At 49.4% G+C, this 25,120-nt stretch overlaps 1 protein-coding gene across 1 annotated transcript; it reads right to left on the bottom strand.

The window, feature by feature from the left end:
• Positions 1 to 1,894: 1,894 nt before the first annotated feature.
• SLC30A2 (solute carrier family 30 member 2) lies at positions 1,895 to 18,426 on the bottom strand. Its single transcript, XM_056847684.1, has 8 exons — positions 18,368 to 18,426; positions 12,884 to 13,098; positions 11,177 to 11,323; positions 8,821 to 8,974; positions 7,538 to 7,694; positions 6,416 to 6,521; positions 5,881 to 6,015; positions 1,895 to 2,147 (listed from the first exon to the last, which is right to left on the bottom strand). The coding sequence occupies exons 1-8, from the start codon at positions 18,421 to 18,423 to the stop codon at positions 2,002 to 2,004; spliced, it is 1,116 nt and encodes a 371-aa protein (XP_056703662.1). The 5' UTR covers positions 18,424 to 18,426; the 3' UTR covers positions 1,895 to 2,001.
• Between the last annotated feature and the right edge of the window lie 6,694 nt (positions 18,427 to 25,120).

Raw genomic sequence — 25,120 nt, 5'->3', positions numbered from 1 at the left:
CTGGGAAAGATTGCTCACAGCAAGTCATATCAGAATGCGGCAGGATGGAGCCGTGGCTTAATCCAAATAACATACTCCAGTCCTTATCCTACAGCAGAAGAATGTGTGTGTGTGTGTGTAAAGTGCCGTCAAGTCACAGCAGAATCATGGCGACCCCTTTTTGGGGGGGGGGGGTTTCATGGCAAGAGACTAACAGAGGTGGTTTGCCAGTGCCTTCCTCTGCACAGCAACCCTGGACTTCCTTGGTGGTCTCCCATCCAAATACTAACCAGGGCTGACCCTGCTTCGCTTCTGAGATCTGACGAGATCAGGCTAGCCTGGGCCATCCAGGTCAGGGCATAGAATACTGTACAGTAATAACAATGTGCAAAGGAAATTTCACAAGACCTCAATCACGAGTTAAGAAAGCTTCTGAGGCCCTCTAGTGGTCCAACCATGGCCTAGATTCCTAACCCTGCATTTTTTATTTCCGTCATTTATACACACTTCCCTCCCCCAATGGGAACGCAAAGTGATGTACAGCATTCTCCATTTTATCTTCACAACTCTGAGGTAGCATAGACTGAGAGCGTGTGACTGGTCCAGGGTCAAAAGAACATAAGAAAGGCCATGCTGGATCAGACCAAGGTCCATCAAGTCCAGCAGTCTGTTCACACAGTGCCTCTAGGAAGCCCACTAATAAGACAACTGCAGCAGCATTGTCCTGCCTGTGTTTCACAGCATCTAATATAATAGGCACCTAATATAATAGGCTCCTCTGATCCTGGAGAGAATAGGTCTGCATCATGACTAGTATCCATTTTGACTAGTAGCCATGGGTAACCCTCTCCTCCATGAATATGTCCACTCCTCTCTTAAAGCGTTCCAAGTTGGCCACCATCACCACATCCTGGGGCAGGGAGTTCCACAATTTAACTATGCGTCACCCATTTGACTAGGGTCACCCAGCAACCTTCCATGGCAGTGGGGATTTGAACCCGTGTCTCCCAGATCATGGTCTTACACTGTAACCACTGACAACTGCAGACATTATTCTCTGAAGGTGCAAACATAAGAGCCCCAAACTACCTAGTCTGCAGAGAGTTTTAGGCATGCCAAACTGACCAGGAAAAATAAACCCAGCCTGGCCTACTCCTGTGCTTTCAGCAAACAATTGATCTACAAAAATCAGCTGGGGAAGGGGATAAGACCACCATAGGAACGGGATGGTTAAAAAGAGATGGCGAAGGCAACCCTAGACCAGTGGCCTCCAAACTTTTTGGTATGGTGTCCAACAAGGCCAAGTTTACTTGTTATGATGGTGACCCACTTAAAAAAACTAAGCAGGCACACATCAATAAAACTGCAAAAGCCTGAAACCCTCTTTCACAAGCTTTGCGACCCTCGGGCTGGAAGGCGCTGCCTTTCAGAGCAATGAAAGACCAGGAGCTCCAAAATGAATATAATTTCTATGAGCAGACAAGACGCAAAGAACAAGACCTGGGAAAAGGACTATGAAAACAAGCGCAAGCAGGAAGCTTCAGATACGGCTCAGACATAAACCGATTTAAAAATGCTGCCTGAAACCTCCGTCCCCACGTTGCTTTACATAGAATTGGGACAGCAACGGATAACCGCCGGTTGAAAATGACAGTGAAAGCCCCCCACAAAAAAGAAATCAACAAACCGACCGACAGATTCCACTGTTTTAATTGCAGGCCTTTAAAAATTACATTTTCTGAAGAGAATGAAAAAAGAGACATTAACAAACAAACAAAGAGAAGGAAGGGGGCAAAAAAAAAAAAAGGGACGTTGGTTCCTTAAAATGCAAAATGCAGTGGAAAGCAATCACATTCCCCAAGTCTCAAACACCCCCTTCGGCAACCCCAGAATGCTCCTCGGCCACAGCCAGCCCAGAAGACTATAGGATTTTAAGTTCACATCAACAGCAGGTCTGAGGTAGCAGTTTTGACAAGACCATCCAGTCCGGGTTGCTTAGCAACCCTCCCCGGTGGGCACCCGTCAGTCCAAGGGGCTCTGGCATTCCTGACAATCATTCATGTCCTCGGAGTAGTTCTCTATCTGGATGGTGGTGGTGTGGAAGCTGAAGGCCGCCTGCAGCCGGGAACTGGCTTCCTTCAAGACGGCCTGCGCCTCTGCGTCCTCGTCTGGGAAGCAAGCAGAGGGAAAAGGAAGATGAAGATGACACAAAATACAGAACTGCGCATTTAATGGGGGATCATGAATCTGGGATGATATTTATTTATTCTAGCTGTATCTGAAGAAGTGAGCTGTGGCTCACGAAAGCTCATACCCTGCCAGAAAATATTTTTGTTAGTCTTTAAGGTGCTACTGGACTCTTGCTCTTTTCTACTATTTATTTGAAGTAATCATAAGGCTCATCTTCAAGCGGCTTGTGAAAATAAACATCATAGAAATAAAAGCAATGAACTAATCACCGTTTAAAAACAGGCAACGAAAGCCCCAAAGAATAAACATGATTGAAGAAGAAGAAGAGTTGGTTTTTATATGCTGACTTTCTCTATCACTTAAGGGAGACTCAAACCGGCTTACAATCACCTTCCCTTCCTTTCTCTACAACAGACAGCCTGTGAGGCAGGTGAGGCTGAGAGAGCTGTGACTAGCCCAAGGTTCCCCAGCTGGCTTCGTGGGAAGGAGTGGGGAAACAAATCCAGTTCACCAGAATAGCCTCCGCCGCTCATGTGGAGGAGTGGGGAATCGAACCCGGTTCCAGATCAGACTCCACCGCTCTTAACCACTACACCATGCTGGCTCCCCAAACCATTAAACATTTGGCGGCTGAAATTGACCTCATAACAGGCCTTAAACTAGAAGCAGATTGTAAAAACAATAAATATCAACCCCCTTTGTTAAAAGCTTGGGTACAAAGAAATGCTTTGGCCTGGTACCTAACAGAGAGTAGGTTAGGTTCCAGGCAAGCTTCAAGGCAGAGGGCATTCCACAGGTAAGGCGCCACCACTGGAAAAGCCCTGTCTCTGGTTGCCACCCACCCCACCTTTGCAGGCAGGAGCACAGAGAGCAGGACTTGAAAAGAGGATCTATTAACAGTCGCATTGTGGATGCGATTCACAGGGAAGTGCTCTTGCCCAAGCCCCACGGAAAGGGAACAGGAGCGGTGCTTGTGACGTTAGTGAAGTTAGAAACAGGAGGGGTGCTTGTGACGTTAGGAACAGCATCATCCAACCCTGCTGGGCAGTTTTACAAGACTGCCAGCAGATGGAAATGCCCCCCCCCTTTTAAAAAAGGAAGTAGCTTTGATGAAAAGACTGCACGTGATGGTTTCAGGAACTGCTGGCTGGATCCTACCCAGCACGTGCCAAAACCACCCAGATCCTCTTTCTGCAGTTCACATCTTTGTAGGCTATCTCCAGTACCCTCAGCTCAGAGCTCCTTGCTCCCCTTCACTGTGGCTCAGTGGTAGAGCATATGCTTGGCATGCAGAAGGTCCCAGGTTCAATCCCCAGCATCTCCAGTTAAAGGAACCAGGCAAGTAGGTGATGGGAAAGAACTCTGCCTGAGAACCTGGAGAGCCGCTGCCAGTCTGAGCAAACAATACTAACTTTGATGGACCAAGGGCCTGATTCAGTATAAGGCAGCTTCAAGAGTCTCGTTCAGTCTAAGGCAACTTCTTCCAGAAGAAGCAGTGCTGTGTAGTGATTACAGTGATCATCTACGATCTAGCAGGCCAGAGTCTAAAAGCCCTACTCTAATACAAAGCTCAGGGGGTGACCTTGGGCTGGTCGCACACTCTCAGCCTAACCTACTTCACAGGGTTGTCGTGAGGATAGAATGGGGCAGGAAGAGCACCAGGTATGCCACCGTGAGATCCCTGGGGAAAGGAAAATATAAAAATGTACTAGATATGTAGAGTTCTTTTTCGGGGATGTGACCTCCCTGGCAAAAGACCCTCCACAGCGCCCCATCTCATGCCGACACATCTAATACCCTTTTCTTGAAGAATGTTTTTATTATTTATTTAGATATTTATACCCTGCTTTCCTCCTCAGTTGGGACCCAAACCAGCTTGCAACATCGTTCTCCATTTTACTCTCACAACAGCCCTGTGAAGTAGGTTAGGCTGAGAGGGTGTGACTGGCCAAAGGTGACACAGCCAACTGCCAGGGCATAATGGGGATTTGAATCTGGGTATTCCCCCTAGCCTGACTCTCTAGCCACTACACCACACTTTCTTATCACTACTTAACTGGCAAGCCATACTACTTTTCTGGGCCCAGAACAAAATTTGTACGTGGGGCCATTTCCGTATTGCCACTCCTTCTTCCACTGGCCTAACCTAACAACCCAAGAAAGGCCCTGCTGGATCAGACCAAGGTCCATCAAGTCCAGAAGTCTGTACACACGGTGGCCAACCAGGTGCCTCTAGGAAGCCCACAAACAAGACGGCTGCGGCAGCATTGTCCCGCCTGTGTTTCAAAGCACCTAATATAATAGGCATGCTCCTCTGATCCTGGAGAGAATAGGTCTGCATCATGACTAGTATCCATTTTTACCAGTAGCCATGGATACTCCCCTCCTCCATGAACATGTCCATTCCCCTCTTAAAGCCTTCCAAGTTGGCAGCCATCACCACATCCTGGGGCAGGGAGTTCCACAATTTAACTATGCATTGTGTGAAGAAATACTTCATTTTATGAAATCTCTTGAAATCTCTCACCCTCCAGCTTCAGCAGATGGCCCTACGTTCTAGTATTATGAGAGAGTTCACCTCATTGTGAACTCTTGGAAGGAAAAAATACACTTTTATTCTATCGAAGAATGGGGGGGGGGAAGGGTCAGGCAGGCAGACATCTGCACCACCTGAAGTGAGCAATTTCCAAGACTCTCTGAGCATCCCCACCAGTTTTCCAACGCCTCCCCTTTTCAACAGAGTTCTATCTGCAGTTCATAAAAGCATTGGGAAGGAGAATTTGGGGGGGGGGGGAGAACAGTTAATGTCCATGCAATTCCACCTACAAGTCTAGCCTGTCTAAAGGTAAAGGTAAAGGGCCCCTGTGCAAGCACCGGGTCATTCCTGACCCATGGGGTGATGTCACATCCCGACGTTTCCAAGGCAGACTTTGTTTGCGGGGTGGTTTGCCAGTGCCTTCCCCAGTCATCTTCCCTTTATCCCCAGCAAGCTGGGCACTCATTTCACCGACCTCGGAAGGATGGAAGGCTGAGTCAACCTTGAGCCGGCTACCTGAAACTAACTTCCGTTGGGATCGAACTCAGGTCGTGAGCAGAGCTTTTGACTGCAGTACTGCAGCTTAACACTCTGCGCCACGGGGCTCCTTCTAGCCTGTCTACCTACCTATAAAATGCAAATTGCAGACACAAGCAGCCTCAACTTATAGCAGCCTCAATTTGCCTCAGGGCAAATCAGGAAAGGGAGAGGAGGCATAACTTTTCATCTTCTACTCAGTTTTGCTCATCAAATCTGTTCCCCAGTTCTGCTACCATTTTCAAGGGGAGGAGAGGCATGTCATTTTAAAAATGTGGGTTTCTTTACCTTTAAACTGCTACAGCTAAGCAGCGAATCCAGTCTTGATTATAAAGACTTGGTGGAGATTAAAGGGTTAAATACTCCTTCTGCACACAGCCCTGATGCAAACTGGGGCTGCAATTTGCATTTTATAAACAAACAGAGATGCACAATCTTGGCCTCTTTGTGTTTTTGCTCTACATCCCAGGATCAGCTTGGTGGGCCCGTCCAACAGCTGTGGACAGGATCCTGACCCCTCCTCCAGCTGCAGATGCCAGATGTGGTCACCTCCCCACCCCGCTCCAGAGACACAATCCAAGGATCATGGCAGCTGTACCTAGTGAGCCCCAAACCCACAGCTTGGGGGTGCAACTTACTGATTGCAATGTGAACCGACAAGACGGGCTGAGACACAGTTAGGGCCCAGATGTGAAGGCTGTGAAGAGCTTTCACACCACTGATGGACAGCAGGATCTTCTTCACTTCATTAAAATCCACACCCTTGGGTGTACCTGCGGAAAAGCAAGAGGGAGATGCCAGTTAGGTGCAAGCAACAGGAAGTTGGGGGCCACTAGAGGTCAGTAAAATGAGTACTCAGCTTGCTGGGGGTAAAGGGAAGACGACTGGGGACGGCACTGGCAAACCACCCCGTAAAAACAAAGTCTGCCTAGTAAACGTCGGGACGTGATGTCACCCCATGGGTTAGGAATGACCCGGTGCTGGCACAGGGGACCTTTACCTTTTTAGGACAGGGTTAAAGTCTCCCCTTCCCCACAATGTTCCCATCTTTGATTAAGTAATGCTAGCAGGTAAATCTGCACAAGTAAAAACATGTCTTAAATATAAACAGGGGAGAACTCCTCCTTCATAGTCCAAAGTCATCCATCCCCTCTCACTCACATAGAGGTTTACCTTCCATCAGCACAAGGACCACATCTCGGAGAATGCTCAGCGTTGTCCCAAGGACAAGGATGGAAAACAGGAATGTGCAGATGGGATCCACGAACTTCAGTTCTGGCTGGAAGGATGTGAATATAGAGTTGTACTACCGTCCCCATGCTATACAACACCCAGCTTGTTGCCGACAGTGAAAAAAGTATTACGTGGCTGCAATAATTTTCTTGGCAGTAGGCAGATCAGCTCCTTGTAAGGTTGCCAGGTTCTTCTTCACCATCGGTGGGAGGTTTTCGGGGTGGAGCCCGAGGAGGGCAGGGTTTGGGGAGGGCAGGGACTTCAATGCCATAGAATACAATTGCCAAAGTGGCTATTTTCTCCAGGGGAACTGATCTCTATTGGCTGGAGATAAGTTGTAATAGTGGGAGATCTCCAGCTAGTACCTGGAGGTTGGCGACCCTAACTCCATGACGAAACAGACCTATGACCCAAATATGCTGGTAGGAAAAACTTACAGGCTCCTGCATGTTGTTCCCCATGGGGGCAAAGCAGCTCAGGCATGGCTTTATCCAGCGAGAAAATGAAAGGGGAGGAAAGGGAGAAATTTCCTGGTTTTTCTGCCCCCCCTCTACTCCTTGATAAAGTAATCCCAGAGGCTGCATTTGCAAAAGCAAAAAGGAAACTGAAAGCAAACATGGAAGAAACAATAAGGTCTAGCCGAACTTTCAGGCAAAGGTAGGGTTGCCAGGTCCCTCTTCTCCACCGGCGGGAGGTTTTTGGGGCAGAGCCTGAGGAGGGTGGGGTTTGGGGAAGGGAGGTACGTCAATGCCATAGAGTCCAATTGCCAAAGCGGCCATTTTCTCCGGGGGAACTGATCTCTATCGGCTGGAGATCAGTTGTAATAGCAGGAGATCTTCAGCTAGTGCGTCGAGGTTGGTAACCCTACGCAAAGGTCTTTCTCAGCATCCACCAGCCGAGACCCTGCAACGGAAGATGCCACAGGGACTTGGTAATCCTTGGACTTCCCGCATTGAAATTGTTCACTGATGGATCATGGCAGCTACTTATTCAGTGACAACTCTACATGTAGAATGACCACTCTGGCCAAATCCTTCCCAAAAAGCACAGCTGGACCCTTACCTTGAAATAGATTATGTAGGCTGCCACCAGAACCCCGATGCTTTGCAGAAGGTCCCCAATAACGTGGATGAATGCAGCCCGGACGCTGGTATTCTGCCCCTCACTGTGACTGTGATGGCTATGCCCGTGTCCTGACTGGTGAAGGGAGACTCCCATTCTACAGAGGCCAAGGCAAGCAAAAAGGAAGCCATGTAGATTCTCTACTCCTCTTGCATGGAGGAGACCCCTTTTGCTACCTGGCAACCCATGTGGCAAGGAAGGCAGGCCTCTCCATTCCTTGCCACCACTCCCTCCTTCCAGAGTCATAGGACTGCCAGGGACCCCATTAAGGCAGAACTGCCCACACTTCAACTTCTCACAGCCCACAGCACAAAGTTCCAGAAGTGGACAGCAGAAAGGGGACTTGAGGAAATGAGCCAAGCTACAAGGGAAGGCAAATTTGCCTTGGAGGAGAAGCCCAACCCCCATCGTCCTTTGCTCATGTCTGAAACTTTTCCTTTCCCTAGATTTAACAGCCAATGGCTGTTCACACTTCACACTTTAAAAAAGGGAGATGAAATTTAATTTTTCCTTGACACTATGAAGAGAAAGGTTGCCACATCTCTCATGCAATTGACCGATCTATTTGACAGCAGGTATCGCAGTATTCGCTTCTCAGAAAGCGTCTTTAGCTGTTTTATCCAAGAAGTGATATATTTATTTCGTGCAATATTATTTTGTGTACATACTAAAACAATGTGGGCTAGGCAGTCTATGTGATCCGGACAAAATGGGCATTTTCCTTCTTCTGCAATAATTTTATTGTATTGCCCTTGTGTCTCAGCTGAGGCAAGGGCATGTCATCTCGCCAATAAGAAAGCTCGTCTGAACTTATGAATTTCTAACCAGCCGAAATAGTCTGGCAAGCAGAAAGTTCTGTTGAAGGGTATCTGGAAGAAGCAAGGTGAACATTTACGATTTGCGACCTTAAACACTAAGGACCAATCCTCGTTTAAGATCTGAAAACTGTCATCACAAATACAAGAGAATGCAGACAAACAGAGTGCAGTTATTTCTGGACATAATCACACAAAAGAACATCAGGGGGATATTACTCAAAGGCCAGCAGGGAAAAGGGGGCTTTTCCTTAGATCAGGGCCTGATCTGACTGGTTCAGCCCATGGTCTTCAAGTCCACATCTCCAGCAGCCCATCCAGGAGTCTTCCATGACCAGCTACTAAGGTCACCTCCCATCAATCAGAAATCTCCGTTTTATGCAGCTTTTGAAGGCGATTCCTACGTACATTATATTCACCGCCACTGCGCAGGCAGAGGTGATGAGCATCGCTTCCCCTTCTATCTCGTAGTCGCCCGAGAGCAGCCGCTGGACCGCGAGGTAGACCAAGACCCCGGTCACGACCCAGATGGACAGCACCGACAGCAGCGCTCCCAAAATCTCTGCAGGGTGGGGGGAAACATCAGGAAAATTTGCAAATGCATGGAAGGGGTCACCCCCCCTCCTCCATACATGGTAAAGTTTAAAATGTTTTTCTGTGTGGAATGGGGTCTCCCCCTTCCGGACCCCATAAAATCAGACCCCCTGACCCGATCTTCACCAGACTTCGGAGTTCACACAAGGACAGTTCCTTGAAGCTATCCCCCAGAGCTCACTGAAAAAAATCCCATAGTAAAGCCTGGAGAAAGCCGAAGCCGAAAAAAGCTGAATACTGATCAGCTATTTGGCTTTATTCCCAAATTTTGGTATCCTGTAAAACTGAAACCCAAATATTGCCGAAACAGCTAATTTTGGGTTTATTTTCGGTTTGGGTTCATGGGTATGCACAACACTACACAGGACTTTCCCACGTTCTCAGTTGCTACAGCTCTTTCTAACCCTGGAGTTATCATTCCAGGGATCGCAGGATCCATGCAGAGAAAGAAGAGGTGGTTTTTATATGCCGACTTTCTCCACCACTTAAGGAAGAATCAAACCAGCTGACAATCACCTTCCCTTCCCCACAACAGACACCCTGTGAGGTAGGTGGGGATGAGAGAGCTGTGACTAGCCCAAGGTCACCCAGCCGGCTTCATGTGTAAGAGTGGGGAAGCAAATCCAGTTCACCAGATTAGCCCCTGCTGCTCATGTGGAGGAGTGGGGAATCAAACCCAAATCTCCAGATCAGAGTCCACCGCTCTTAACCACTACACCACGCTGGCTCTCACAGATGTGAAGATCAGTGGGACAGAGACAAAGGGGGTGGGAATGAAACTGCCCCCCCCCCCAGCAGAATCTGTGGAAGAGTTATTTCAACTACTTGCCTTTCATTACTCCAGCCTCACAATCTGTGAGGCTGTTCCTTGAGACAGATCCCACAACCACAGCATTTATCTGTCTGGGCAGTTGGAAAGAGCTGTTCCAATGGAAAGGACCGTGGGAAAACAGCACCATCTGGACACGGAGTGGTGGGGTGAAGCCCACTGAACATTTGAAGATCTGGACTGATTGCGATTAGGGCCCTTCAGTTCTGAGGGTTGGAAGTGGGTCTATCAGACCCAGTGAGCTGCAAGAGCGAGAAGTATGAATCTAAGTAATGTAAGAGAGTCACATGACAGGAAGAGGTAGAACCCTCCTAGTGCTGAAAGCAATCTCTTCCAGCATGGTGTAGTGGTTAAGAGCAGTGGTTTGGAGCAGTGGACTCTAATCTGAAGAACCAGGTTTGATTCCCCACTCCTCCATATGAGCGGCAGATACTAATCTGGTGAATCGGGTTGGTTTCTCCACTCCTAAACATGAAGCCAGCTGGGTGACCTTGGGCTAGTCACAGCTCTCTCTGAACTCTCTTTGAGCCCCACCTACCTCCCAGGGTGTCTGTTGGGAGAGGAAGGTGATTGTAAGACGGTTTGATTCTTCCTTAAGTGGTAGAGAAAGTTGGCATATAAAAACCAACTCTTCTTCTTCTTCCAAAACCACACCTCGGCATCCTGCTGCTCTTCTCAGGATGTGTGCAAAGGAAGGCAAGGGGTGATGTTTCCTAGCTTTCTGCACATGATCACCAGTAGCAGGGCCTTCCAAAAAGCAACAAAAATGGCAGCTCTTTAGAGAATCACAACCCAACAGGCCGTGCTTTGAGGGTCCCAGCCCATGGGAATCTGGATACATTCAGAGACCATTGACCAGCTGTGAATTAGGAGGAAATTGGTGTGTGTGTATGTGCGTGAGTGGGGTGGGGGGGGGAGAAGAACAGAAAGAGACAAAAAGGCTGAGGCCAGAACTACATCACAGAATGCCGTTTCTCTACAGAAAGCAGGGTCTTCCCTTGAATTTGATCCATCAAAAGCTAAATACAACAGTTTAAGAAGAGTTGGTTTTTATATGCTGATTTTTTCTACCACTTAAGGGTGACTCAAACCAGCTTACAGTCACCTTCCCTTACCTTCACCACAACAGACACCCTGTGAGGTAGGTGGGGCTGAGAGAGCCGTGACTAGCCCAGGGTCACCCAGCTGGCTTCATGTGTAGGAGTGGGGAAACAAATCCAGTTCACCAGATTAGCCTGCGCCCATGTGGAGGTGTGGGGAATCAAACCAGGTCCTCCAGATCAGACTGCATTGCTCCAAATCACCGCTCTTAATCACTACACCATGCTGGCTCTAAGTTACCTGCCCGATGCCAGCCGAAGTTCATGGTCTTGGTAGCCGGCCGGGATGACATCCAAAGTGAAAAGAGGCTGATCATCATGCTGGCGAAGTCGGTCAGCAGATGGGCTGCATCCGTCATGATGGCCAAGCTGTGTGCGAAGTAACCCCCTGAGGAGAGACGTGGGAGGCGGAAAGAAGAATCACAGGCCATTGACGGCTCACAATCAGTACTATCACGATGGGTAGCCATGTTAGTCTGTCACTAGCAGTAGAAAAGAGTAGGAGTCCAGTAGCACCTTACAGACTAACACAATTTCTGGCAGGGTATGAGCTTTGGTGAGCCACAACTCACTTCTTCAGATATCTGAAGAGGTGAGCTGTGGCTCACGAAAGATCATACCCTGCCAGAAATTTTGTTAATCGGTACTATGAAGCTCTTTGGCTCTTCTTTCAATGGCAGGAATTGTGGAAAGCTAACACATCAGAGAAGAGATCTTCTCCTTGCCATGCTAGTTTAAGTACAGAGAGTTTTTGAAACAAGGGCAACGTTCAACATTCAGTCTCCTCCACTGTGTTCCAGAGTGGTATGGCGCTAGGAAGACGGCATCACATGGCATTTCCACATGGGGCAGCTCCCTCTGAGAATGCGCTTGCATCTAAGAGCTGCCTCCTCATTCCCCCTAAACGTTCATGTGTGTAAAGACTCAATTACTCTGTCACACGTAACCCAACGTGGCTTGTTTCAGTTCAGTGGCCCAGGCCACCACCCTTTTCCTCCACTGGCCACCCAAGGACACCTGCCCTTGTTCTGCATTCCCACTCTTCCTAAGTGCTCCAACTCCGGTCACTGCATTTCCTTAGCGCACTGCACAAGCATAAACGGGACGTCATCCTTGAACACATCCTAGAGCCTTTAACATAGAATCATAAAGTTGAAAGGTGCCACAGAGGCCATCTAGTCCAACCCCCTGCTTAACGCAGGATCAGACTACAGCATCCCTGACAAGTGCTTGTCCAGCCTCTGCTTAAAGACTCCAGTGAGGGGGGAGCTGACCATCTCCCTAGGTAGCTGATTCCTCTGTCGAACAACTCTTACTGTAAAAATTTCCCCCTAATATCCAGCTGGTACTTTTCCGCCCACAATTTAAACCCATTATTGCGAGTCCTATCCTCTGCTGCCAACAGGAACAGCTTCCTGCCCTCCTCTAAGTGACAGCTCTTCAAATACTTAAAGAGAGCCATCATGTCCCCCTCAAACTCTTCTTCTCCAGATTAAACATTCCCAACTCCCCCAGCCTTTCCTCGTAGGGCTTGGCCTCCAGGCCCCTGATCACCCTTGTCGCTCTCCTCTGCACCCGCCTGATTCTGTCCACATCCTTTTTGAAGTGAGGCCTCCAGAACTGCACACAATACTCCATGTGCGGCCTGACCAATGCAGTGTACAGCACATATGGCACATGTATCCGCATTCATGCACAACATCCTTAGAAAACATGCAAATTAAGGATGGAACAACGGGGAGGCGAACGGGATCACCACAGAAAGAAAGAGGAAAAGGGAGGCCAACAGATAGGTCAGATGGTGCAGGAACAGCCCTGCTGGATCAAGACCAGGGTACCTCTGGCCAGGCATCCTCTTTGACAGGCTGCTATGTCTACTCAGAGCTATGCACAGCTTTGTGGCTGTTCCCAAAGAAACTGCGCGGTACGACAAGCCTTGGCCTCTTACCCACAACTTCCCCTGTCATGAAGACCAAGCAGATCGCAGAGGCCACGTAGAGCTTCCTCCGCGCGCTCTCTCTTTCACAGTCGTAGCCATTGCCAGAGGCCCAGTTGGAATGGCAGTGCTGGTTTTCTTTCAGGCCCAGCTCGATGGCGGAGAGGTCTGGGACGTAGCCGAGCATCGAACCAGGGAAGCTGCTCCCTGAAATCCCTAAATAAGATCTGAACCAAGAAGAGCAATTAAAAAAGAGAGAGATTCTCTAAGAGGGAGCTGCTTGCCAACTAATGCCCAACGATGGACACAAGCCCCTCCCCTCAACTCTCATTAACCACAGACCACATCACTATGGGCGCTTTCACACATGCTGAATAGTGCACTTTCAATTCACTTCCAATGCACTTTGAAGCTGGGCTGTACTGTGTGAAATGGCAAAATCCACTTGCAAACCATCGTTAAAGTGCAGTAAAAGTGGACTGAAAGTGCATTATTCAGCATGTGTGAAAGCGCCCTATAAGGACCACAAGCCTCCCGTGACTAAAGGTCTGCACTGCTTGGCACGACAAGAGCTGCCCCACATAGAACCAGGATGGTGCACATTAATATAGCAATCAAGATTCAGCCCCAAGAAAGCTGTTGGTGCAACCTATGAAATTAGGCACATTTAAGCACCTTGCAAAATCCAACCAATGCAAACAAGTTCAGCTTCACCAATCTATCACATTTTGATAAGGGTGCAAGGAGCTCAGAGATGCCCATAAGGGTTTGCTCACACACTCACCGGAAACAAACTCAGAGAAATTACCGAATGGAGGCAGAGCTTTAACAGTATGGGCCCCCTCCTTCCAATCAGCAGGCTGGAGATCCTGCCAGAATTGTGCGGCAAGGAGTATCCGGCTGGCCTCGACCAGGGCCAGGGCTTTCTCGGCCCTGGCCCCTCCCTGGTGGAATAGGCTCCCTAGCAAGATCAGGGCCATGCGGGACCTTCAGGAATCCTGGAAGATGGAACTATTCCACCGGGCTTATGGTCGAGGCCAGCGATGGTTCTCGTTATAAATACTGGCCTCCCTAATCCTCCCCCCCTTCCCTGCTGCTGAGTGCCACCCCCACCATACCACCTTGGGAGGTGGTTAGATTCATCTGACGCCTGCAGATGGCTATTTTGGGGGTTTTAGCGCCATCGAGGGACATTATTGTTCTATTTACTAGATTGTTTGGGGCGATTTTAAATTATATTTTTTAATGTTTTATTGTTTTTATTATGTTTTAGATTGTGTAAGCCGCTCTGAGCCCGACCCTGGGGTTGGGAAAGAGCAGGGTAGAAATGCAATAAAATAAATAAGAGAAGGGGGGGTTGCTGGGTCTTAAGGTTTTAGCCACCTTCTTGAGAACCCCAGGGGAAGGTTCAGCTGCACATTTTCAGCTGCACATGCGGGGAGCTTCAACAATTAGTTCTGTGTCTATGGCTACTATGAGGGCCTGCCACAACCTGACAGGTGCTGTTGTCCCCTTCCTGAGTTGCCAGGCTCCCTCATTTTTCAGGATCTCTAGCTCCAGAGACTGTACAGGGAAGTGGGGGCATGTGGGGCCACAAAAAAAGAGTCAAACAGCACAGTCCACAAAGGCACTCAAAGGGATACACTTGACTGGTCTCTCTCTGTAATTGCAAAGCTGGAAAAATTCTCCAAATTCCTAACAAGTGGCACCCATATTAGATCCACTGCATAAAAAAATAAGAAGCTTCACAGATTCACAGCCAGGCTTGTAGGGTTACCAACCTTCAGGTACTAGCTGGAGATCTCCTGCTATTACAGCCGATCTCCAGCCAATAGAGATCAGTTCACCTGCAGAAAATGGCCACTTTGGCAATTGAACTCTATGACATGGAAGTCCCTCCCGTCCCCAAACCCCACCCTTCTCAGGCTCTGCCCCAAAAACTTCCCGCCAGTGGCGAAGAGGGACCTGGCAACGCTACAGGCTGGCGAGCACAAAATTTCCCCTAATATTTAAGAAGCCAGAGCCAAACTCTGTCAGACACCAGCCCTGCAAAAGGGTTTATCACATTTTTTTTAAATCATCGTGGATGTTCCTGAACTCTGCATTGCTGAGGGTACCGATCAAAACATGATAACTAGTAGCTGAGAGTTCCCAATGTTCTGTAAGTAGATCCCCGCAGCCTGTTTTGTCCTTCCCAGAAGCAGCGTGCCGTGGCAAATGCGCAGAGAGAAAGCAAGAGAAACACAGGCAGCCTTGACCCATGACCAGCATGGGCTACTAGGCCGTTCTCTTAAATAAACCCAACTAAAATGAACTTGGGAAGGAGGGTTCTGTTTGCAGTTTGGGGTGCAATCTGGGGCAGCGGGCGGAGCTTCTGACTAGGAGCAGGAAGACCCGGGTTTTAATCTCCACTCAGACACGAGCTCCCTGGGCCAACTGTTGTTTCTGAGCCCAAACCACTTTACAGGGTTGTTGTGAGGACACAGTGAAGAACAGCATGCTGGAGGAAGAGCTGCGGGATAAAAAATGAGACAGAGCCTGTGGCGGAAGCTAAGCCTGTCTTGTTTAGTTTATTTGCATTCTTTATAGACCACCTTTCTCACAGGGGCTCAAGGAGGATTACACACAGTGAGCCAGGGCAATCACAAAATTGGGGCATTCAGTTAACCAACGCATTAGAATTTCAGAAGTACAGAACCGGAAGTGGAAGTGGCAACAATGGAGGGGTTAATGGGGGCCGAGCCAGAATGCAAGTGCGCGGGGGCGGGGAGTTCTTAGCCAGTGTGTCCTCATTTCATCCCTGCAGGCAGAGGTAGCAGGAGCTAGCTGTAGAATCCGCCCTGACCATGCAGAGCAGGAGCAGGCGTGCAGCTAGACGGCTACACCCGGCTGGTGCAACAGACCATCCTGTGCCACCAGGTGGGCGAGTGCACCACCGGTTGGATGCCTGCCTGCTTGCCTGCGCCGGGGGGGGGTGTCATCTGGGGCAGCTGCCCGCTTGGGGCTTGGTTGGCTAATTTTTAAGATTATAATTTTGTACGGCCCGCAAATGATGTTCCACTATCCAAATGGCCCTTGGCGGAAAAAAGGTTCCCCACCCCTGCATTAAGGAGAACAGAAATTACGTCACTAGGATCCTACTTACAATAAGCTAAACAGAACAGTCTAGATCGCAGCAGTTAAATAATTTACCCAAGCAAGTTTGCAAACGCATTTTGTGCAGGGCAACCTTCACCCAACTATTTCAGAGCCCACAGCTCTCCCTGTAAGAAATGGCCACTGCCTTTTATCAGTGAAACTTCAGGATCTCTCAAAGTCTTTTACCTCCAGTTCTTTGCATGGTGCCACAAGAACAAACATCTATATCTTAACTGCTGTTGCTTACCCAAGTGCCATTTACTACCCATGATCACCAATGCAGTGAGAGACCCAGATGTTTGGGGGCAGTCTGTCATTTGGACATATTTCCAGCCACCTTTATTGTCGAGTTAAGGGATATTAGTTACTCAGTAGAGATTAATTACTCTTTGGGTATACAATGGTTTACCCACCAGCGGCCATTAAACAGATGAAGCTTTCCTCCCCACTAATTCATGTAAAGAAAAGCTTCATTTACTAATAGGGTTAGTAGTGCCTCCAGATTCTAGCTGGAGATCTCCTGCTATTACAGCTGATCTCCAACCAACAGAGACCAATTCACCCGGAGAAAATGGCCACTTTGGCAATTGAACTCTATGACACTGAAGTCCCTCCCCAAACCCCTGCCCTCCTCAGGCTCCACCCCAAAAACCTCCCACCGGTGGAGAAGAGAGACCTGGCAACCCTAGCCTGGAAAGATGACTTCTCTCCAAAACCTCCAGGTATTTCCCAAGCCGGAGCTGGCAACCCTATTTACTAAACTGCTTGGGGGGGGGGGAGCCTTCTTCCACTCAACAGTCCAATGGGGGGGGGGGGAGAGATTAAGCAGAGACAGGCACATTTTCAGCTGGTTAGTATGTGGGGGGGGGGGAGGGAGATACACCCCTGCCTCCCAAAATCGGTGCAAGAAGCAGTTTGGGCTGCAATCTAACTCAAGGGCAGGACACTTCCTTGGGAATAAACCCGTCAAACCCAGAGGGGCTTACTTCAGAGTAAACTTGCGCCGGCTGCACAGCTGGAAACCGATGCACCCTTGCCTGGGAGCAATGTCTCTCAGTGGGACTTACTTCCGAGTAAGCATCTAGAGCAGTGGTCCCCAAACTTTTCCGGCCACCGCCCCCTTGGCTCCACAGACTCAACCCCAGCCCCCCCTACCCTGTCCTACAAAAAGCATTATTCAAAATAGGGGTTTTGCAGGACTCATTAAAGAAGATAATGACAATACAATTTCAAAAGCGTAACGATCAACCAAGGAGCCCCGTGGCGCAGAGTGGTCAGCTGCAGTACTGCAGTCCAAGCTCTGCTCACGACCTGAGTTCGATCCCACGACCCAGCCTTCCTTCCTTCCTTCCGAGGTCGGTGAAATGAGTACCCAGCTTGCTGGGGGTAAAGGGAAGAGGACTGGGGAAGGCGCTGGCAAGCCACCCCGTAGGAAACGTCGGGATGCGACGTCACCCCGTGGGTCAGGAATGACCCGGTGCTTGCACAGGGGACCTTTACCCTTTAACAATCAATCGCACATCTATTCAAAATCAAATTAAAACTTTTTAGTTGAAATTTATTCAACAAAACCGATGAAACCAATGGTACCAGCTCTGCAAAGTCTGGGCGCGGGCGCGCGGGGGGGGGGAATCCTGATAGTTTCCACCAAATTGGCCAGCATGGTGCCAGAGCCGGATCGATTGTCAATTAGCGCACAACCCCGTCGAAGGGTCTCGCTTCCAGCGCCCCCTGCTGCCCTCTTGCCTCTTAGTGCCCCCCCGAGGCAATCCCACCGCCCCCCAGGGGGTGGTCCTGCCCACTTTGGGAACCACTGGTGTGGAGGCTCGGGCTGGAGGAGCAACAGCTGGAAAGTAAAAGCTGGAAGCCCTGGAATTGAGGGAGGGGGTGAGAGGGAAGTTGCTATGGGGTTCTGGGAGGGGGAGGAGGGCGGGCGACCTACCCCCCCACCTGGCTTCCACCCCCCCTACCCACCTGGCTTCCACTCCCCCACCTACCTACCTGGCTTCCACCCCCCCTCCTACCTACCCACCTAACTGGCTTCCACCCCCCCACACACCCACCAGGCTTCCCACACCCACCAGGCTTCCACCCCCCCCTACCCACCTGGCTTCCACCCCCCACCTACCTGGCTTCCACCACCCCCCACCACCACCCCCACCACCCTGGCTTCCACCCCCCACCCCCCACCTGGCTTCCCCCCCACCCCCCCACCTGGCTTCCACCCCCACCCCCACCCCCCCACCCACCTGGCTTCCACCCCCACCCCCCACCCCCCCACCTACCTACCTTCCACCCCCCCACCCACCTACCTACCTACCTTCCACCCCCCCGGCTCCCACCTACCTACCTACCTACCTGGCTTCCACCCCTTGCAAGAGGCGGCTCTTTTCTCTCCCGTCGCTGGGCTCCATCCTCCCGTCCGGCGAGCGGCCCCGTCCGGCCCGCGCCCTCCGCCTGCAGGGCAGCGGCGCTCGGCCGCCGCCTTCTTATCTCGCGCCCGCCTGCAGCCCGTGCGGAGAGCGGCGGACGTGCGCAAAGGGAGGCCCGACGGCCGCTGGGCCCGGCTGCAAAGTTTGCACGCTCGACCCCAGGCCCGCCTCGCGCCCTCCTCCACCCCCACCCCCCGCCGCGGCATCTCGCCTCGTTTTCTGCGGGGGGGGGGGGTAGGAGGGCGACCTTACGCCAGTCGCGCTCTCAGCCTCCGCTCGACCTTACAGGGTTGTTGCGAAAAGAGCAGGAGTCCGGTGGCACCTTCAAGACTAACAACATTTCTAAACTGGCAAAAATGGATTTTACTATTTTAGTTAGTGAGTTATCGAAACAAGTTTATTTACTTTTCTATTATTACTGTTAACAACTTTCAAAACTGTTTAGACACTTCTGCGGAAGTCAGGTGATGGGTCACTTTTTCAGGTGGGTGGAGGGTCAAAAGGGTATTGTGGCTTTGTTGAACTGTATAACTTTGTATAATTATAATTGATACTCTTTTGTATTTTCTTTTTATGTTTTTAGTTATTGTATTTGTTTTGTTTTATATTATAAAAAAAAAAAGACTAACAAAATTTCTGGCAGGGTATGAGAACATTGGGGAAGGCACTGGCAAACCACCCCGCAAACAAAGTCTGCCTTGGAAACGTCGGGATGTGACGTCACCCCATGGGTCAGGAATGACCCGGTGCTTGCACAGGGGACCTTTACCTTTTTTACCTATGAGAACATAAGGAAAGCCCTGCTGGATTAGACCGAGGCCCATCAAGTCCAGCAGTCTGTTCACACAGTGGCCAACCAGGTGCCTCTAGGAAGCCCACAAACAAGACGACTGCAGCAGCACCGTCCTGCCTGTGTTCCACAGCACCCAAAATAATAGGCATGCTCCTCTGATACTAGAGAGAATAGGTCTGCATCATGACCAGTATTAATTTTACTCCTTTCCTCCATGAGCGTGTCCCCTCCCCTCTTAAAGCCTTCCAAGTTGGCAGCCATCACCACATCCTGGGGCAGAGAGTTCCACAATTTAACTATGTGTTGTGTGAAAAAATACTTCTTCATGAGCAGGGCCTAGGGCACAGACCTTAGAGGGGTGCAGTTTTAAACAGATTAGTTTCTTGAAAAAATGCAACTGACAATTTATATTTTTAAATTTTAAGGTAAGTACCACGACAGTGCTATGGAATATAATTAATTATAACGTCTTATAAAAAGTTTTGTAGGAATGCATCAGGCTTTTATTTTTTCTACAAGACACCTGTTTTTTTTAAATTGGTTAGCAATGGGAGGGGGGGCACAAGTAGTTAGCCTTGCCTAGGGCACAAAAAAAGACTGGCACCGGCCCTGGGTATGAGCCTTGGTGAGCCACAGCTCACTTCTTCCAACACAGCTAGAATCACATTCTAACTGTATCAGTAGGGTTGCCTCCAGGTACTAGCCTGGAGTAGGATGGTGGCCAGCCTTCACTCCCAGCTCTGCCTGCTATTACAACTGATCTCCAGCTGATAGAGATCGGTTCACCTGGAGAAAAGGACCGCTTTGGCAATTGAACTCTATGGCGTTGAAGTCCCTGCCCTCCTCAGGCTCCGCCCCAAAAACCTCCCGCCGGTGGCAACCCTATGTATCGGAAGAAGTGAGTTGTGGCTCACCAAAGCTCATACCCTGCCAGAAATTGTGTTTGTCTTTAAGGTGCTGCTGGACTCTTGCTCTTTTCTACCGCTAGTGACAGACTCCAGGGTTATTGTGAGGATAAAATGGGGGAGAACCGGATGCGACGCTCTGAGCTGCTTTGAGGAAGGGGGGAATAAATGTGGGGTAGATGATTGACCTGCATTTCACTCCCAGCTCAGCCCCCCAGCTCTGGCTTTGTGAGTTTGAGACAATCATCCCTCTATATAAGGTGTTATTTATACTGTGCCCTCAAAGTGCGGTAAGCAGTGTCCGGTACCTGCCCCCAAGAGGTTTACAGCCCCAAATTTGACATAACGGAAGGGGTGGGAAGAAGCCTACCTTGAAAGGAGGAGGGGAGACTCATGTATGTAACTCTAAAATCCTGGAAAGAAGGGTGGAATTTTTTTGTATGTGACCCATAAATTAGTGGGCAGGGATGCAAGCTATAAATGGATGATAGATTGTATGTGTGTACTCTTTATGTAAACATCATGCGGATCCATAACAGCCATGTGCAGTGGTTAGAGTGCAGGGCTACAACTCGGGAGAGGGGACCTGGGTTCAAACCCTCCAGGCCAGCCATTTTCTCTAAACCGGGCCTACCTCACATGGTTGTTTTGAGAGAAAGACTACGTATACCACCACCCTGTACTCCTGAGAGAAAGGATGGGGCAAAAATTTGTCGGAGAATATATTAGATCCCTTGTTTATTTGTTCGTTCTCAGTTATGAACTAGCTTCCAGTTTTATGCCACTATTTTCATGGTGAAGTCCGTGGGTAGGGTTAGGTGTCCATGAGAGCAGTGATTTCACAGTGGATTTAGGCCGGGAAAGCCCATGTAAAAACCATGTAATCCAGTCTCTGACTTTGAAAAGTCAGAAACTGACTGTGATTACCTTACCAGTGTGCTAAGAAAACACAAATTGCATAGATATTACTCAGTGTGGGAGGCTGCCATCTTTGAAGACTTATATCTCCTTAGTTATGGTACCAAGGGGATCGTGGTGTCTAACCCAAGGGTTTCAAGGGCAATAAAGATGTTTTCAATGTTGCGGCAGCATAAGAGAGTCCCATGCTTCACATCGATGTACTTTTGTAAAAGGTGTGTGTGTGTAAAGTGCCGTCAAGTCACAGCTGACTTATGGCGACCCCTTTTTGGGGTTTTCATGGCAAGAGACTAACAGAGGTGGTTTGCCAGTGCCTTCCTCTACATCAGTGGTTCTCAACCTTTTTCGAGTCGCGACCCCCTTTTACAATTGCCAAGTAACCTGCGACCCTCGTCACATTTGCATAAATTTGCATAAATGACATTTTCAATAGGATAAAGAAAACACATTTGTTTTTTTGGCAGTCCAGGGTATCCATATATATAATTACTTTAAATTTTAAAGTTTAAAACAAACAAGCAAACGGTACTACCACCTGTTGCGCAACGGCTGTGACTGTGTGGCACGGAGGAAAGAGTGCCTCTGAGCATGCACTGCGTTCCTTGTCCTCCCCTCTCTCCCCAAAAACTCATCCAAGCAGGCCGGGGCTCTCGCGAGGAAACCCCTCTCTTGTGACTGGGACACTGCTTGTGCACAGAACTGCAGTTATCCCTCAAAGCGGAGCTCCGTTTAATCACCTCACGAGAGCGAAGGGCCAGGAAAGAGCCGAGGGCCGCTTATCCCGCTCGGACTTTTCGTGCCTTTTTCTCCCCTCCGCCAGTCACCGCTCCTTCTGCGCCTCACCGAACCTTCGCGCTCGAGGGGGAAATCCCGAACTGCGCATGCACCTCGACTCTCTTCCCCATGGCCTTGCCAGAGCGGAACTGATGACTCAGGGCAGAAAAGCGAAGCCACACTACAGTCATGCGCACTTGGATTCCAGGCTGAAGCTCCTGCCCCACCTGAGCACCGCTAAAAGTAAAAACAACGTGGCTGTAGCGGCCTCAAGGCGGACCGCCCTCTTCTCCTCCAAGACCTGAACTGGCCGAGCCAGGGGAGCTTCCTCGGCCTCCCACACATCCTGCCGCATCATCCGCCCGGCGCAGGTGTGACCGCGCCCAGGGCTGGCCCGCCCGCCTCTCAGCTGGGCAGCGGGGCTACAGCTGGTGTGGGGCGGCACGCCGCTGCGTCTCTGCAGCCTGGCTCCTTCTGGCTGTTGGTTCGGCCAGTTCCTCACCTCTCTGCTTGGGGTCTTCCCTGCCCTCGCGGATGGATCAGGGTTACAGGGCGTCTGGGTTAGTCCTGGACAGCCCAGGATGGGGGCTGTCCTAGGACAGTGGCGGCGACCCCCCAGAAAACACTTCACGACCCCCTTGGGGGTCCCGACCCCTAGGTTGAGAACCACTGCTCTACACAGCAACCCTGGACTTCCTTGGTGGTCTCCCATCCAAATACTAACCCAGGGCTGACCCTGCTTAGCTTCCGAGATCTGGCTAGCCTGGGCCATCCAGGTCAGGGCTTTGTAAAAAATACCATATATTATTCTGCCAAAATAGTTGCTGAGTTAGTCATGTGTGTTTGAGTTTACTGCAGTCTTATACTAATTAATAAAGAAATTAGAAGATAGTGAAGTGTGCAGCTTTATAGGATGATGAGGTGAAAACTGATTGGTGTTAGGCAAGTCCTAATGGCTTGATGACAGGAGCCCCGAGGCGTAGAGTGGTAAGCTGCAGTACTGCAGTCCAAGCTCTGCTCACGACCTGAGGTCGATCCCGTCGGAAGTCGGATTCAGGTAGCTGGCTCAAGGTCGACTCAACCTTCCATCCTTCCGAGGTTGGTAAAATGAGTACCCAGCTTGCTTGGGGGTAAAGGGAAGATGACTGGGGAAGGCACTGGCAAACCACCACTAGTCTGCCTAGACAATGTCATGATGTGACGTCACCCCGTGGGTCAGTAATGACCTGATCCTTGCACAGGGGACTACCTTGACCTTTTCTAATGACTTGATAGGTGCAATACCACTCTTGGGCTATCTGGTGTGGTGGCGCTCAAGCTCTGCAGAGAGCAGATGATCCAGCAGGTGCCTCTTGCATCCACCTAGGCATGAAAAGAGTAACCTGCCTGGATCTCTCTGCTAAACTCCAGCCAGCATGATTGTTCTGCTGCGGGATGAAGTCGCTGCAATAACCCTGTAGTAAAAGGCAGGCCCAACTAGTAACAGGAATTGCTCTGCCTGAGTTTCCTTGGCAGTAGTTTTCCAAAGTCTCAAGCAGGGAGGGGTCTTTCCTGTCACGTAAGATCTTCTTAACTCGAGACCCCTCTCTATATAAATCAGGAGCTCTCTCACAGAACCCCTCTGCTAAAAATAAGAGAGTCCCCGCCACCCTGTGAAGTCAGTTAACAAACATGCCCAAGACTGCCAGGGCTCATGGCATCTGCTTTGTATACAGGGGGTCCCGGGTTCAATTTCTGACATCTCCAGATACAAGGATGACGTAGTAGGTGATGTGAAAGGCCTCTGCCAGAGACCCTGGAGAGTCACTGCCAGTCTGAGTAGACAGTACCTGACCTTGATGGACTGATAGTCTTGAATCAGTATGAGGCAGCTTTATGTGTTAATATGTGTTAATGTATGTGCCCAGTTCACTTTGTGGCTGGAGCAGGATTCAAATCCAGATGCCTCTGGTCTGAGTCTGGCACTTTCGCTACATCACACTGGGAGCAGACAGCTTTTGTGCTAGGCTTGACCCAGGACCCACAACAACACAGAGAGCTCCTGTCCCTGTGCTCAACCCCAAACTGTTAATGTCTGCCTTCCCAGCTCCATTCCCAAAGTGATGATGGGCTCTGCTCCTAGGCCCTGACCCGGTGTGTATGTGTGTGCGTAAAGTGCCGCCAAGTCGCTTCCGACTCATGGCGACCCTATGAATCAATGTCCTCCAAAACGTCCTATCCTTAACAGCCTTGCTCAGATCTTGCAAATTGAGGGTCGTGGCTTCCTTTATAGAGTCAGTCCACTTCTTGTTGGGTCTTCCTCTTTTCCTGCTGCCTTCCACTTTTCCTAGCATGACTGTCTTTTCCAGTGACTCTTGTCTTCTCATGACGTGACCAAAATACGACAGCCTCAGTTTAGTCATTTTAGCTTCTAAGGTCAATTCAGGTTTGATTTGATCTATAACCCACTGATTTGTTTTTTTGGCAGTCCACGATATCCATAACGCTCTCCTCCAACACCACGTTTCAAAAGATAATTTGAAGCATAATGTAGCTAATATCTATTGCTCTCCCTTTATTTTCTCTGATCGTTTTTTCACGTGGTCTAAATCAGTGGCTGCTACTTATGGCAATGGGTTCTGTAGGTTGTTTTCAAACTGCTTCTCCTGCCACCACCAACCAGAGTAAAACAATTTTGACAACAAGGTTAAACTGGGATTTACTTTATTGTAACAATATGCAGCAACAAAATCAACAGGCATCTTTGAAGTTTAACTACAGGCATTGCAGGGAAGAATATTCTTTATTAGATCCTTTAACCAACATTTTCTAAAACAGCTAAGTCTAATACTACCTTCCTCTTTCTCCTATGCCCTACATAGTGCAAAGAAATCCCTGTAACTAATAATCAAAATCAACACCCTTCGGTCCATGGAAGGGTGCTGCGAAGCAAAAAAAAGGGGGGAAAACCCCTTATTTTTATTTACAAATATTCAAGTGCCATGACAATTATGTACAAAAAAAATACTTATAAAATGTATGAAAGATTTCGTTTTGCACCCGTGTATAAAAGTGTCTTTGTGCAAGTTGTCTTTCTGACTTGCCAAGAACCCCACGCTCCATATGGCTCTTCTTCAGCTGGGATTTTGCCCTGCTCTTCCCATTGCTTGCTTGGGCATTCGGTCTGGTTTTCCCATCCCCCACCCCACTATCATTATCATCATCATTATCATCATCATCATCCCTGGATTCTCTCGGTCTGTACATGAGGAATTTCCTCTTCCTCCATGGAATTCAATTTCCTGCTTTG

This window comes from Euleptes europaea, chromosome 3 (assembly GCF_029931775.1).
Source record: "Euleptes europaea isolate rEulEur1 chromosome 3, rEulEur1.hap1, whole genome shotgun sequence".
NCBI classification, from domain to species: domain Eukaryota; kingdom Metazoa; phylum Chordata; class Lepidosauria; order Squamata; family Sphaerodactylidae; genus Euleptes; species Euleptes europaea.
Note: the sequence above shows the minus strand (reverse complement) of the source record. Positions and strands in the feature narration are given on the sequence as shown.